At 43.1% G+C, this 14,524-nt stretch overlaps 1 protein-coding gene across 2 annotated transcripts; it reads right to left on the bottom strand.

Annotated features, from left to right (window-relative positions):
* Positions 1 to 7,637: 7,637 nt before the first annotated feature.
* Positions 7,638 to 11,696, bottom strand: LOC123140009 (uncharacterized). 2 transcript variants are annotated; one of them, XM_044559741.1, is made up of 7 exons: positions 11,403 to 11,696; positions 11,011 to 11,299; positions 10,595 to 10,830; positions 9,904 to 10,116; positions 9,647 to 9,728; positions 9,422 to 9,570; positions 7,638 to 7,913 (listed from the first exon to the last, which is right to left on the bottom strand). In XM_044559741.1, exons 3-6 carry the CDS (start codon positions 10,827 to 10,829, stop codon positions 9,471 to 9,473), a joined length of 630 nt encoding a protein of 209 aa, XP_044415676.1. In that variant the 5' UTR covers position 10,830; positions 11,011 to 11,299; positions 11,403 to 11,696; the 3' UTR covers positions 7,638 to 7,913; positions 9,422 to 9,470. The 2 variants fall into 2 exon arrangements, with proteins under 2 accessions (XP_044415676.1, XP_044415677.1); XM_044559742.1 differs by having other exon boundaries at positions 11,006 to 11,299.
* Positions 11,697 to 14,524: the final 2,828 nt, after the last annotated feature.

Genomic DNA, 14,524 nt, shown 5'->3' on the forward strand with positions numbered 1-14,524 from the left:
CAAGTGTTGCATATGGCTCGGCTCAGAGCAACGGTTTGTTCAGCCAATCTACAACTCCCTTCTTCAGCTCACTGTGTCCTCCATGGACCATGGTTAATTTTCACCTTCTTGAACTCACTCAACCTATTATTTCTTGTCCCATCTCTAGAGTCAACATGCTTGCCTCTTCCTGCGATGTAGCATATATAGTCCTTCTCCATGGTGCATGGAGACTCTTCGGTCTGTTTGCGCTTGGCACTCTCATCCTCTAGACTAAAGTGGAAGGTTCATATCTCTCTTTTATCTTGTGGAACTTCTTGCTCCTGCATCATGATAATCTGGAACAGGTTCAAGCTTCGATTCACTGGTGGAAAAAGGGCCTTTGGTCGCGGTTCGCAACTGCCATTAGTCGCGGTTGCGCAACCGCGACCGCACGGGCGCGACTAAAGGCCCCCCCCTTTAGTCGCGGTTGCTTAAGAACCGCGACTAAAGGCCCGTCCACGTGGGCGCCAGGTGGCCTTCGGGGCGGAGGACCTTTAGTCGCGGTTCTTGTGGCTAACCGCGACTAAAGGCCGCAACAGGTTTTTGAAAAAAAAAATTGAATTTTTTTTTCAAATTTCTGAATTATTTTAACCTCTAGTCTCTAATCACCACCCCTCATCACTTCTCAATTTATTCTTTTATCACCCCTCATCATTCCAAATCATCTAACTTCCCAACCGGTCACCCATCCCTCTCACTACTCCAGCCCAAGCACGCTTAACTTCCGGGTTCTATTCTCCCACGCTCCAAGTCTGCACTTGTTGTTTTCCTGACAATAATAAGATGTCAATCCTATTAACCTTCAGGAATTTTGCTTGAGCATGAAGTGACACATTTCACTGTTTGAGTTTGAAACTATTGTTTTAAAAAACAATGATTATTTAGTAACACTAATATTTCTTGAATAATTAGTTTGACCATTGTTTGACCACAGTTTGACCACAGTTTGACCAGATTTGACCAAAATTGAAATAATTAAAATAATTATTTAGTAACACTAATATTCTAGAATAATTAGTTTGACCATTGTTTGACCATAGTTTGCCCACTGTTTGAATATTTTTCAATTTTTTCCATTCTAGATCTTACAAGCCCCGTAACTTTTTTTCTATTAGGTTTTTGAGGATTTTGAAAATGTTTAACGGGGTTCCCCCGGTTAAATTTGGATGTAACTTTTCGAGTAGATGATTTTTCATATAAAAAACTTTTTCATCCGAGTTAGTATGCAAAAGTTATGCCCATTTTTACAAATTTCAGAGAGATTTTGCAAATAAAGCCAAAATTCACATTTGCAAATTTTCCCAACAACTAGACCACATATCACATGAGAAACTTATTTTCTTTTATTTTTTTGACATTTCCATTATTTTCTTTTATTTTTTTTAAAACTGAAAAGGCGATCCCGTGGGGGGGGGGTAGAGTTTGAAAATGGGACCTTTAGTACCGGTTCGTGGCACGAACCGGGACTAAAGGTCTCAACCCCATTAGTTCCGGTTCGTGCCACAAACCGCGACTAAAAGGGAGGAGCTTTAGTCGCGGTTGGCCTGGCCAACCGCGACTAAAGGCCTTTGGGCACCTTTAGTCGCGGTTGGCCTGGCCAACCGCGACTAAAGCCCGCGAGCGCCCTGGGCCCAGGCATTTGGTCGCGGTTCATCTGCCGAACCGCGACTAAAGACTTCATTAGTCGCGGTTCCTACAGTTTCGCGACTAATGGGGCTGGACGGAAGCCTCTTTTTCCACCAGTGATTGCATTGCGTTGTTACGTTAATTCCGCACCGTTCAGATTCTCAACTTCTATGGCCCGTCTCTAAAAGGCAGACAATCTTTTATTGGATTCACTGTACTGCAGATGGGTTTGTCCTCCTCAGAAATCAAACATGAGATGGCGTCCTTAAGGCTTTGGCATTCATTCTCATCGTTGTTTCTCCGCTGAGACTCAGATGAAACTTGTTGCTTCAGACTTTGGCTCTGCTAATAATTTTGTAAATTTTATGTTGCAAAGTGATGATATCATCACTTGTTGTTTCCTTTTAGCATCTGAGATTTCAAAACCGAGGCCATTTCTTACTTTCCCAGCCAATCACTGAAATGTTTCAGACCTCTGTGACCTGACAAAGAACTTATTTCTGAACTTATTTCATCAGATCAGAGCGTGTGCCATTCCACTTGAGTCTTGACAGTAAATTGTGGTGACACACCAAGCGTGGGTAGATCATCATGACCAAACGTTGCACGCAAGGGTGCAAGTATTTCTCATATACGTGGCTTCCCTTCTTGGCTTGGCTTGAGGAGGGCGAGTCCTTAGACATTGATGGCATGCCGGAGTGTGCCAGTAGCTTGATCATACCTTTCTCTTAAGGCACGGTATGCTCTGTACTCTCCACATGTTTCATGAACTCAAAGTGTTCTTTATAGTACATTTCCGCTCTCCTTGTAAATTAAACATGTATAGAGAAAATATTTATCACGTATACGAACAATGTATACAAAAAAAATGTATGAAACAATTGATCATGTATTCGAAAAAAAAATATTAAACCAAGCATTTGAAAAATATTGAACAAGTGTTTAAAAAATGTTAATCAAGCATTACAAAAATATTAAATATGTATAGAAGAAATGTTGACAATGACTTTAAAAAATGATGGAAAATTTTGATCATGTATATAAAAACGTAATCTAGCATTTGAAAAAATATTGAACAAGCATATGGAAAGTGCTAATCAAGCATTTGAAAAATGTTAATGTGTTGAAAACATGTTAGTGTGTTTAGAAAAAATGTTGGCCATATGTTCAAAAAATATTAATGTGTTCAAAAAAATGTTGGTCATGTGTTCAAAAAATGTTATATTGCATTTAAAAAATGTTAATCAAAGCATTTGAAAAATGTTGAATGTACATAGCAAATCAGCTTCGTTCATAACACACAATGTTTAAGTGCTTCCTTGAGCAATTTTACATTCTTGCCTGCCAATATTCATGGAGGTGTTCTGGTGACCTGGGACGATTATCTCGTACAAGTTGACACGGTTCGGATCAGTGAATATTCCATACAGCTAGGTTTACTCGGGGTTCTTCACCACATTTCGGGGTCACGACCATCTTTTTTTGCCACACGTTCAAGCGAAAACCCTATTTGCCGCATTTAGCAGCAAAGAGGGCATTACCTATTTGGCGTCACAAGCGCAAGTTAACGTGCATTTTTGTTAACTGGCGCATGTGGCGTCCATAATTGGGCCCGCCCATTTAGGCGCTGGTTGACATTTTCTTTTTTAAAAAATTCTATGAACTTTTCTGAATATCGATGAACTTTTTGAAAATTTCAACAGTTTTTTTTAGATTGATGAACTTTTTTTAATATCGACGATTTTTTTTGGAAATTTGATGAACATTTGTTTTAAATGTATGAACTTCTTTTTCAGTACAATGAAATTTTTCTAAAAATACATGAACTTTTTTTGAATTTCTATGAACTTTTTCCAAATTCAATGAAATCTTCAAAAAATTAATGAACTTTTGCTAAATTGGATGAACTTTTTTCAAATTGATCAACCTTTTTTAAACATATGTGCTTTTTTTCAAATGGATGAACCTTTTTTTTTTAATCTGTAAACCTTTTTTTATTTCATAATTTTATTTTCGTAACAAAAAAATGGGGTAACACGCTAGTGAGCCGGCCCAGGGTAGCAGCGCTGCAGGCCCCGGATCGTTAACGGGCGCCTGCAGCGCTGCATAGGACCTCCCGGCAAAGAGTCGGGCTTCCGTACAGGGGCAACCATAACAGGGCCGGCCCCTTTTTTGCTTGTTGCTATTTTAACTTAATTTTTCTTTCCCCCTTTTTCAATTTTTTATATTTCATACAATTTTCATAAATTCAAAAAATGTTCGTATTTTATAAGAATTGTTGAAATTTAAGAAAAAAATCCTTTTTTCATATTTTATTCATCAATTCAAACAAACTTTCGAAATACAAAATTGTTACTTTTTCAAAAAACGTTTTTCTCTAACATACACACTTTTATTTTAGTTTTTGGAGTTTCAAATAATGTTCCTATTTTCAAATTTTGATCAACGTATAAAATTTTTAGAAATATAAAATTGTTACCTTTTTCAAAAAAAATATTAAACGTTCACATTTTTAAATTTGTTTTAGAGTTACAAATAATGTTACTGTTTTCAATTTTTGTTCACAAATTAACAAATGTTCATGTTTTCAGTAAACAAAATGAAGTATAAAAAAATGTTCGAATATTTAAGAACTGTTCGTGTTTCTCGGTTTTTTTTGGAAATTTAACAATCTTTCTGTTTTACAAAAAATGTTCGAAATATAAGAAAAGTGTGCAAGTTTTTCGAAAAATAGTTCACAATTATTAATGTGTTCTCAAGGATCTAACGCATCACAATTTCAAATATGTTCATGTTTTAGGAAATATGCATTTTTTAAAAATCGGTTTTGGGTTTTTTTTAATTGGATCTGCAACTGAAGATAGTTCTTAATGTATCGCGCTGCTGAATAGTCAGCTATGTTGCTAGCAATGTGCTACAAACCAGCGGGAGATCTCTTGTTCGATCCCTGTCCAGTACACAACTAGTAAGGGCATTTCTAACAAATCCCCTAAAGGTTAGTGGAGTAAAAGTTGAATTAAAGTTAGTGGGAGTAAAATTTTACTCCACTAACGATGACCACACCTAACCAATCCCTTATAATTAGCGGAGTAAAATTAAATTTGTGGCCATTTTATATATTAGCGGTACAAACACAATCTCTACGTAATATATATCTTCAAGTCATTCAAATTAAAGCATGGATAGCAATAATCGTCATAATATAAAGTTTCATCACCGCCTTTTTCAAATTTAAACATGCAAAATTCACCCAAAAGACATCACTTCAGACAAATGTTTGATTTAAAATCACCACAAACATAGCATGTATATGTTGTGGATCGAGCCAATCTTTGGCATGCACCACCACCCTCTCGGCCACCACCACTCAAACAACGTCCTAGGCAAAGAAATCAACCTTGACATCCTCTCCTCTCGGCCACCATCACCACCACCACCACCCTCTCGGCCACCATCACCACCACCACCACCCCCTCGGCCACCACCAGCATTCCGAAGAGAGGCCAAAATTTCTCCATGACTGACCTCCCAATACTTTCTTGCGGTTTCATCCATTGTGTGTGGATTCATGAACATGATAGCACGCTCTTCGGCCTTCTCCGCATCACGAATACTCTCCTCCTCAAGTGCAAGCTTACGCTCCTCGGCCTTCAACTTTCTCTCTTCGTTCGCCAACTTGGTCTTCCACTTCTCATCCTCGAAGGCCTTGAGCTCATTCCACCTGGTCATCTTGTCTTCTTTGCGTTCGGCCACCAAAATCTTCTTGGTCTCGGTCATTGCCACAAGTTCATCCTTGTAAGTGCCACCAAATGCATTCCTCTTCTTTCTTTCTTTTGCAATCTTGTTTCCTTCCGGTCTACTGTTGGCATCTTCATCAACCTCGTCGTCCTCCTCAACGGATATGCTCAACCTTGACCTCTTCAGAGTGGTCACCGCAATTCTTTGGATCCACTTCTCATTCTTGCATAGCTCTTTGTAGCAATGATGCAAAGTGATGGGCTTGTGGCCGAACTTCGTGTTCCAATGCTTGAATAGCTCTTGGATGTAGGGGCCATACTCCATCACTTGCACACCACTCGGTGGAGCATGGTTCACTTGGTCGATGCAACCGGACCATCGGTTGCATTGATCATGGATGGTGCTCCAACAATTCCCAAGCGAACCTTGTCTTGGGTGGCCGAATGATCCCAAAACGAGTCATAGTTGAGATTATCAAGGCCAACGGGGGCCGAGGACTTCGGCCGTGTTCATCTCCGCTCTACAATGTCAAAGCAAGCACTATAAACAATCACTACTGATCAGGAACAATCACGATCGAATACCAACGGGACGCGAGGTTTTATTTTTACCTTCTTGGCATTTCATCAAGCACTTGGCAGCCGCATTTTTTGTTGCCGGCTGCGGCTGCCACTCGTGCCGGAGCAGTCGCCATAGGGGCAGACGGAGTTGACGCACGTGACGTAGGCTTTGGACGAGGCGTTGCCGCGGTCTTCTTCATCTTCTTCTTGGCGGCCGCCTCGACGAGCGCCGACACCGCCGTCGTCGGCTTCCGAGCCCGTTTGCCTCTGGTAAGTGCGGCGGGAGGGCGGCGCGCCATTGCCGGAGACGCGGTGGTCACCCCGGACACCATTGGCGCGGTTGGAGGCGGTTCTTGGACCCAATGGTTCTTTGTCATCCCCAAGGTTTTTTTGGCACCGGCAGCGGCGCGTGGGTGGTTTCCGGCGGCGAAAAGCCTATGCCGGAGGCCGGCGGGGTGAGCGGCGGCGGGGGGGGGGGGGGGTTGGCTATCCATTCCGGCCGTCTTGGAGGTCATGAGAGGCGGCAGTGGGGTGAGCGGGATGGGAGGGGGGTGGGGGTCGGCTATCCATTCCGGCCGTCTTGGAGGTCATTAGTGGCGGCAGCGTGGGCGGGAGACAGTGCAGCACGGGAGGGCGAGAGGGAGTTTTACACGACCGCTGCACGATGGAGTATATTTATGGAAAGCTTGGGGAAATAGAGAGTTGGAGTAAAAATTGTACTCCGTTAACATTTTTAGGGGATCGGCTAGGTCCGCCTTAATGGAGTAAACGAAAAAATTTATCCTCTTATGGCCATATTGGGGATCGGTTAGAAATGCCCCAAGCTTGCATGGCGAGTCATTGGAATCGGCGCGGGCGGGCGCGGGCGTTTTGCGGCAACCTTGCGATTTTGCAGCAGCCACCCGAGTATCGCATATTTGCCGCACGACGAGCCTCTTTTTTGGCTGCCAAGAAACCACAATTTTTTTTTAAGATTGGGCTGCTGTTAGAGGGGGTTTTTTTTGCTCTCTTCTAGAAACGTTTCATGTCACTTCGATGTTGATACTTTTTGTAAAAGAGAGGAAAAAAATTACCCAGCCGAAAGACAGCGAAGGACGTCCACGGTGGTTGCGGCCAGCGGAATGGCCCGAGACAACTGGTACTTACCACGACACACCCGAGCGGCGGTAGGAGCAGAGCTGATGACCCAAACAGACGGCCGCGGACAAAATGGGTTGCCCCATTGAAGTTGCCCCATTTTAAGATTTGACCCAAACGGCTGTAATTTAGTACCTTCTTTGACAAGGTATGCCATCCGTTCCTTCAAAGATTAGGCTAATGATTCCTTCCAGGAGGCCGGCGGGAGCTCCCGCAGAACGCATGCGCATCAAAGCTCGTTCTTGTGCGTCGGCCAGAGAGCACCGTCGCTGGGAGCCTCAGACCTCGACCCTGTCTAAAGTCTTCTAGTCCACCGGATTATGCACATAACGCTAAGAGAACCAATTAATTTCATAGCACAATCAACCTCTACAAGAGGCAAGAAGAAGGCTAAACGTTGATGATTTTAATTTTGAGAAATCCAAACAAAATTTCTAATGAAATTTATGTCTGATTCTACTAGATATGAATCGCATGACAGCATGTGAACTTGACTGAGCATGCAGAACATCTTAAAATGTAAGATGCACAAATAGTACTGTAGATAACAGAAGCTGCCGAGACCAAGATTCTTTGGATATCATTTGCATCAGAATCTACCAACCAAAATGCCAATAGCTCTAAGAATCTCCAAAACATCAACGTAACCACCATTTGTGCAGAATTATGATAGTGTACTACGCACTACAGGTCAGGTTTAACCTAGTAAAGGCTGAAGTGCATTCATATTTTACATGTCGCCAAAACTGAGACCTGTATACGTAATTTTATTGTAACGACGCGAAAACTGACGGTAACTCCATTCTTGCCTCACAACTCTGTCTTCTGAACCTGCAATTTAACAAAACAAAAAGAAGATCAGAATGACATGGTTAGAATTAAATGCAATTCCATCTCTTGATTTTCAACTATAGTTTTATCATTTCTTTTTGTGCAATCTGGTGTATCACATTATATAAAAACATATCATATGAATTATTAAAAACTATTGAATCAGCATTCTAGCCTATTGGCAAATTGGAACAGCCATGCTTACTCTGTTTTTCAGTACCATATCAAATTCTACCATATTCACATATTAAACTGTCTCTTAAGAGTTTGTCATGACCTTGGTTTTAGCTTAATTTGTCCTTTTGAAGCATAAAGAATTGCTAACTACTCCCTCCGTCCCATAATGTAAGACGCTTTTTTACACTAATGTAGTGTCAAAAAATGTCTTACATTATGGGACGGAGGGAGTACTATGTTTTTTTATAAGCACACCACAATATTACTTGACCCATCATTTTTAATGTGTGGAAAGTGTAATGTTTAATAAAAGATATAAAACGATAAACTCAGCAAAGTCCAGCATACCCTCATGGGATATGACAAAACTATTTCTTAATTTTGGGCAATGACAAAAACCAGCATTGGAAATTTAACCACAGCCAGAGCAAGACTTCAGAATTAAGCATAAACAGTTACTGGTGCGACACCGCTCCAGCTACAGAGCAACCTAGGAATCAAATGCATCGCTGTACCAATTTGGAATTACAGTTTTTCGGCACCTATTATAATACACTCCCATACCAAGAGGTTTTTTTACATGATTGACAGATTATGTGAAATGTGCATGTTTCTAATATGGTCATGTTTCATAGACAAAACCGCAACATGTTCTCAAGAGTATGTGCTGCATTTAGAAAGCAAATGATGCATAGATCAAAGTAATCAACCATGTCCCCCCACCCCCCTATAATTTCATCTTAAGCTCCGCCACTGTTCCCTGGGGAACAAAACATTCCTACCATCTTAGAGCTCTGCTATATGTAAATTATTGCCCAAAATTAGACACATTGTGCCTGATTTATACTGTCCAAGAACAGAAGGAAACTACACGATAAGATGGTTGTGGGGTTGCAAGGTTGATGTATGTATCAACCATGTAATAAATGATGAAAATAAAATCAACAAATCCTCAAAACCATCTCAAATGTCAAGAGTGGCAGGGAGACATTCAAAATATTTCAGATAGGATTAAACTACACGATAAGATGGTTGTGGGGTTGCAAGGTTGATGTATGTATCAACCATGTAAGAAATGATGAAAATAAAATCAACAGATCCTCAAAACCATCTCAAATGTCAAGAGTGGCAGCGAGACTTGCAAAATATTTCAGATAGATAATACAATTAACTAATTGGCAGGGAAACTGTTGAAATGAAATTTTGAGTAGGTTGATTCAAGTACAAAAATATGATTGTCTTTGATGATAGACAAGTCTGGTATACGCTTGGCGATAGATTAAACACTCTCAGAGAATCTAAGTGTTACATTAAAAGGAAAGGGAACTTACGGCGGCACTTCCCCCTGTGGTCAGCCTCTTTTCAGTGTTGGGCAGAAGACTAAGCAGCCCCGCCAGCCTGTCCCAAACCATTGCCCACCACATTAGCAGCCCGGCCGCGGCGGCGTGGACGAACATCAATCCAAGTGTTTGTATTTTCACTAAAAGGCAGTGAGATCAATTTAGCAAAACAGTATGTAGGGCAATAATAACAGATCTGAGAAAACAAGATTTTACTGCTTTGGATATGCGACGGGGGCATGGGCTCGTGCACTGTTGAGCGAGATAGGGGGGCCACGGTATTGGACATGCTGAAACCCTGTATATATGGGCAATCTTGATAAGAATCTAACACAATAAGCTAACCAACACTTTTGCTTTGTTCATATATGGAGATGCAATTTGTATAAAATGAAAATCAAGTGAAGTAGCTAGAGCTGTAAACTATAGTGTAGTAGCGTGCTCTATCAAAGGAGAAGCGTCAGAAATATTACCCTGAATGATTGGACGCAGATTCGGGCTTAGGTGCTCATCAAAGATGACCCATATGTATGGATCACAGACGTGAACAAACCTCCCATCTGGTAGGTGCAACCTGGAATCTGACTGGGGATGGGAATCGTGCGCGAGACGATTACCTTTGGGATCAACAAAGGAAGCGACCCGCGGGACCATCCCAGCAGGGTAGGCAATGACATCATAATTACCTGAAACAGATTGAAAATTTAACTGATCAGACTGTGAAGCAGATCTAATCTTCTTGTCAAGAATCAAGAAACAACACAAATGACTACAACTGATTTAACATAAATAACACAACAGGATACAGATTTAGCTACAACATATATTCCCTATGGTCCTTTTTTACTTAGCAAAAAATTTCACATCAAATACCAGCATTTGGAAGTCACAACTAAAAATGCATCATATAATCTATACTTATCACCTTCAGAACTCAATGAAGTAGTTTGACCAAATTAATATCAAAAAATACCAACATCTAGTCCTAAAACTACATTTGGTATTGTAGTCCAGTGCTAGTACTTGGAGTACAGTACCAAATGTATACTATGAAACTACATTTCATAGTATATGGCAGCAGCTGTCTCTACTGAGGGCCTTAGCCCCCAGTATCTTGTAAGAGAAAAAAAAGAGAAAGAAGAACATGGATTCTGGTGAACTTACGAAGGGCAGGGTGGATGTGGGTCCTGCTGCGCGCAAAAATGTTGTCATGAATGGCTGGATCAAAGAACTGGTCAAAAACAGCCCAGAGCTCCGGGTCGCGGATGTTGAGCACCTGCCCATCGGGGAGTACTGCACGGGCCGTCCTCATGTTGGTTGCCGGGTTGAGGTGATCGATCTCAACCCCATCCGGTCCAATGAAGAAAGCGGCAGGGGCGTTCTGGTCCATGTGGAGCATCCTGCAAAACAGACAAAAACATAGCCTGAGATCCAAGATCCAGAAATGGGTGGCAGTTTAATCGAGGAGAGGACGCGTTCGGATCCAGGTGCTGCGAGATCCGAGATCCAGGGGCGAGAGGGGATTTGGGGTAATCGAGGAGAGGAAGGAAGACGTAATCCAGATGGGATGCATACGTCACCTGGACGGCGGCGAGGTGGAGCCGGTGAGGCGGGGCGTCGGGGTCGGCGGCGGCGAGGGTTTCTCGTGGGGAGGTTGGGGCGGAGACGAGGGCGAGGAAGGGTGAGGGGGGCGACTCGCCTTCTGCCTAGATCTCGATCCGGTCTGGTGGGGGATGGATCAACGGCCAAGATTACACGGTGTCTCGGATGGACGGTGGGGCGTCTTCAGTGAAAGCTTCATGAGTAGACAGCACGAAATAAATCAAAGAACACCATAGGATGCACCAAAGGGGATGGATGCATCGGTGCCTGCAAGATTAGACACAAATTTCATCAGAAAAACAGATATCAAACAAAGAAAGAACCAGGAGTTGTAACATATACTAGAACAAGAAGGAAAAGGCAAACTTACATCGCATATACTGAACCAAGAGCAGTCAGAAGACAAGGCCCTGATCATGAAGGCCATACAGGCTTCCTTCCAGCTCCAACGAGCCATGGTGGCCATAAAGGAACTTGTTCATCCTCCTCGGAAGAGGAAGAGGAATCGGCCATGGGCGAGGAGGCTAGAGTAGAGGATATCGGGGATAGAACACGAGCTAGGCGACGCAAACCAAGAGGCTCACGCAAAAGGAGCTGGGCACAGAGGAGGGGGCTATAAGTGCCACTTATAGAGAGACACACCACCCACCGGTCGGAGCGGTGCCAGCGCTACGTTCCACCAACCGGTGGCCCGATATTTTCTCCCTATTAGTAATCGTTTCCCAAATATAAACTTGACACGCAATCCCCGGTAAAATAGCAACTAATTGACCCACTTTTAATACCGTCCAAAGTTCCAAAGTCCACCCCTCAAAAAAAAAAGTTCCAAAGTCCAAAGTAGAGACGTCCATTTTTTTTATGGCACGTAGTATCGTAGAAATCTCGCCATGTAATTACGTTTCCAAATAAATTAAAACACGGAATCCTTAAAAATAGCAACTAATCACAAGGAGTTTATTCATAGAGATATATCCCTTGATGAATAGAAACGTGCGTAAACGCCGCCGCGTGACGCGAGAAGGCACCGTCCAATTTCGGGTTACTCGTGGGCAGGGTGCCTCTGGACCCGCCGGGCAGCGACCGTGCCAGGCTATCAGCCGAGTGCAGCCACCACTCCCCCTGTGACGTAAAACCTTTTTACTCGTTGGATACGGCGGATCTGGTCGCCTCGTTTACATAGACACGACGAGCAGCTAGCCCCCGCCAATTAGCCCACTTGCACGTGGGACCAACGCGGGGCCTATACTATTGTTTTGTACCATTGTGCCAGTGGGGCTGAGTTGGACATGTCATCGATCCAGGGGAATGTGTGCGATTGGAGGATCCAAGTGTGTTTCTTTTGGCACAAAAAAGTAAATTTTTTAAAATTATTTCAAACTCTCTTCTGAATTTTAGCAAAACAACTTGCGAGACCACTTAATCATAACACTAACACTTTGGTTTGCATCAAATTTAGATGTTGCTGGATTTACTTTAAAATACTACTATATTTCTCTTACTCGCCAAAAAAATATTATATTCCGTTAAGTATTATCACAAATGGCGCCGATAGTTTCTGGATGAACAAAAAAAAAAGAATAACGTTGTAATAATACTTAGTCAGGTGTCGTCTTCACATAGTGTCCGAGTTGCTAGATAACCATGGCGCGTGATGGACATATGTCCTTCGCATCACTTTTCTTTCCGACTGATGCACAAAAGATGACCAAGATACGGACTTCACCATGCATGGGCGACGATCTCCTAGCTTGGGGTCCTAAGCGTAACAAATGTTTCAAAGTGCGCAACATTTATGGGCTTGCTTTGGAGGATCATCTTCGATCTTCATAGGTCGTGGCAAGTAGGGCATCGAACGGGCGGCGAGCCGAGTGGGCTTTTTTATTTGGAGGTGCCTGTTCCTCCTAAGGTTCCCAGCTTTATTGGTGTTTGATCACAGATTGTCTGCTCACTTGGGTTAATAAAAATAGAGAGGTTTGGATGTCTCTGACTAGTGTCCCCTCTGTGCAATTGAGTCGGATGACACGTTTCATGCCTTTTGCAGATGCCCCATGGTGGTGGTGCTATGGCAAACGATGGCAAAGCAATGGAGGATCCCTGAAGTGGCGACCTTCCATCGGACGGGCACTGAGTGGCTCACCCCAACTCTCTGTGACATGCCACACATGGAGAGGATAGAGATCATGATAATGCTTTTGGCGTTATTGACACGTACGTAATGAGATGACACATGCCAAGTCAGCGCTCCCGGTCGAAGAAGTTCCTCTTCAACTATGTGGACTCACTCATTGGTATCCAAAACAACCCAAATGCAGATCCAGTGAAAGGCCAGCAAGTGGTGGATGTAGTACTGCCCAGAAGACCCAAATCGCATGCTCCACTCGCCCCTAAACCCATGTGTGGTGGGCCCCGATAGCCGATGTCTACACCACATTGAACATGGATGGTTTGTTCCGGGCTACCACAAAGACAGCGAGGGCGGGAATGATTTTGTGCGACAACGCATGCAACATTGTATGTGTGCAATGTGCAGTTATGCTCACGCACCTTTCAAATTCGGTAAACCTTCCACCACTATGAACCACACTTCACAACTTAACACACATCATATTAACATGTAACTTGCACAAAATTAACACAACGACAATACCTAAGTTACCGATTTAAGCGGCATCAATAGTCTAATGGGCATGAATTATTGGACAGTAGGGGCATCCCATGGCGGATGCCCCCGCACCACGGTAGCATGGTGTTCCCCGGTCAAATTTTGAATGGTTTCAGCAAACACACCGATCATACTACTATTACTTACATCATACGAGCTTCACATAACTTGAGATCGTCTGGGCCAGGTCAAAAGGCCATCACAGACGTGCTTATGGTATCTGTAGCAGCATATCATGGAGTTCTTGATGTTGTAGATCTAAACCTTCAGACCGGGGTTGCCAAACTTGATGACGATAATGTCACCGGGCTTAAACTTGTTGTTCAGGGATACGTACCATCAGTCCCAGCCCGAGCTCCTCGTTCAAGTCCTGGACATGCACGATGTACTGACACCACTTGTTGACGAAGAGCATGATGGCGTGTGGAGGGCAGACGTATATCCACTTTCACGTCACAGAACAGAAAGCCTTGGGGGCGACGAGCATGGTGATATCTCCAACTTCCCGGATATTCACGCAGAACCGGTATGCCATCGGTGCTATTGGCTCATGCTCAACCCTCGACGGGGGCCAATCTTGGTCAATGGATTCGGCTCCTCCTCCTCCCTCGTCCTCGTCAAGTCTATTCTTGCTGGCCATTGGTTCTTGGGGATGAAGTCATCGGCATCCTCCATGCCTTCCACAATTGGGACCCCATGACCGACTGATCCCACTTGGTCTTAAATACCTTGTCAATTTAGAAGACAATGATGAGTAACATAGTTGCACCACGCAAACTAAGCACTGATTTGAGCAATGCATGTTGCTATGATTAGTGCATTGAATAGTG

Source organism: Triticum aestivum, chromosome 6B (assembly GCF_018294505.1).
Source record: "Triticum aestivum cultivar Chinese Spring chromosome 6B, IWGSC CS RefSeq v2.1, whole genome shotgun sequence".
NCBI lineage: Eukaryota > Viridiplantae > Streptophyta > Magnoliopsida > Poales > Poaceae > Triticum > Triticum aestivum.

Coding starts and splice junctions, on each gene's coding strand:
- LOC123140009 (XM_044559741.1), bottom strand. CDS start 10,829: ATGCTCCACATGGACCAGAACGCCCCTGCCGCTTTCTTCATTGGACCG. Junction 9,729..9,903: donor TCTGCGTCCAATCATTCAGG/GTAATATTTCTG, acceptor CCATATATACAG/GGTTTCAGCATGTCCAATAC. Junction 9,571..9,646: donor CCCGTCGCATATCCAAAGCA/GTAAAATCTTGT, acceptor ACTGCCTTTTAG/TGAAAATACAAACACTTGGA.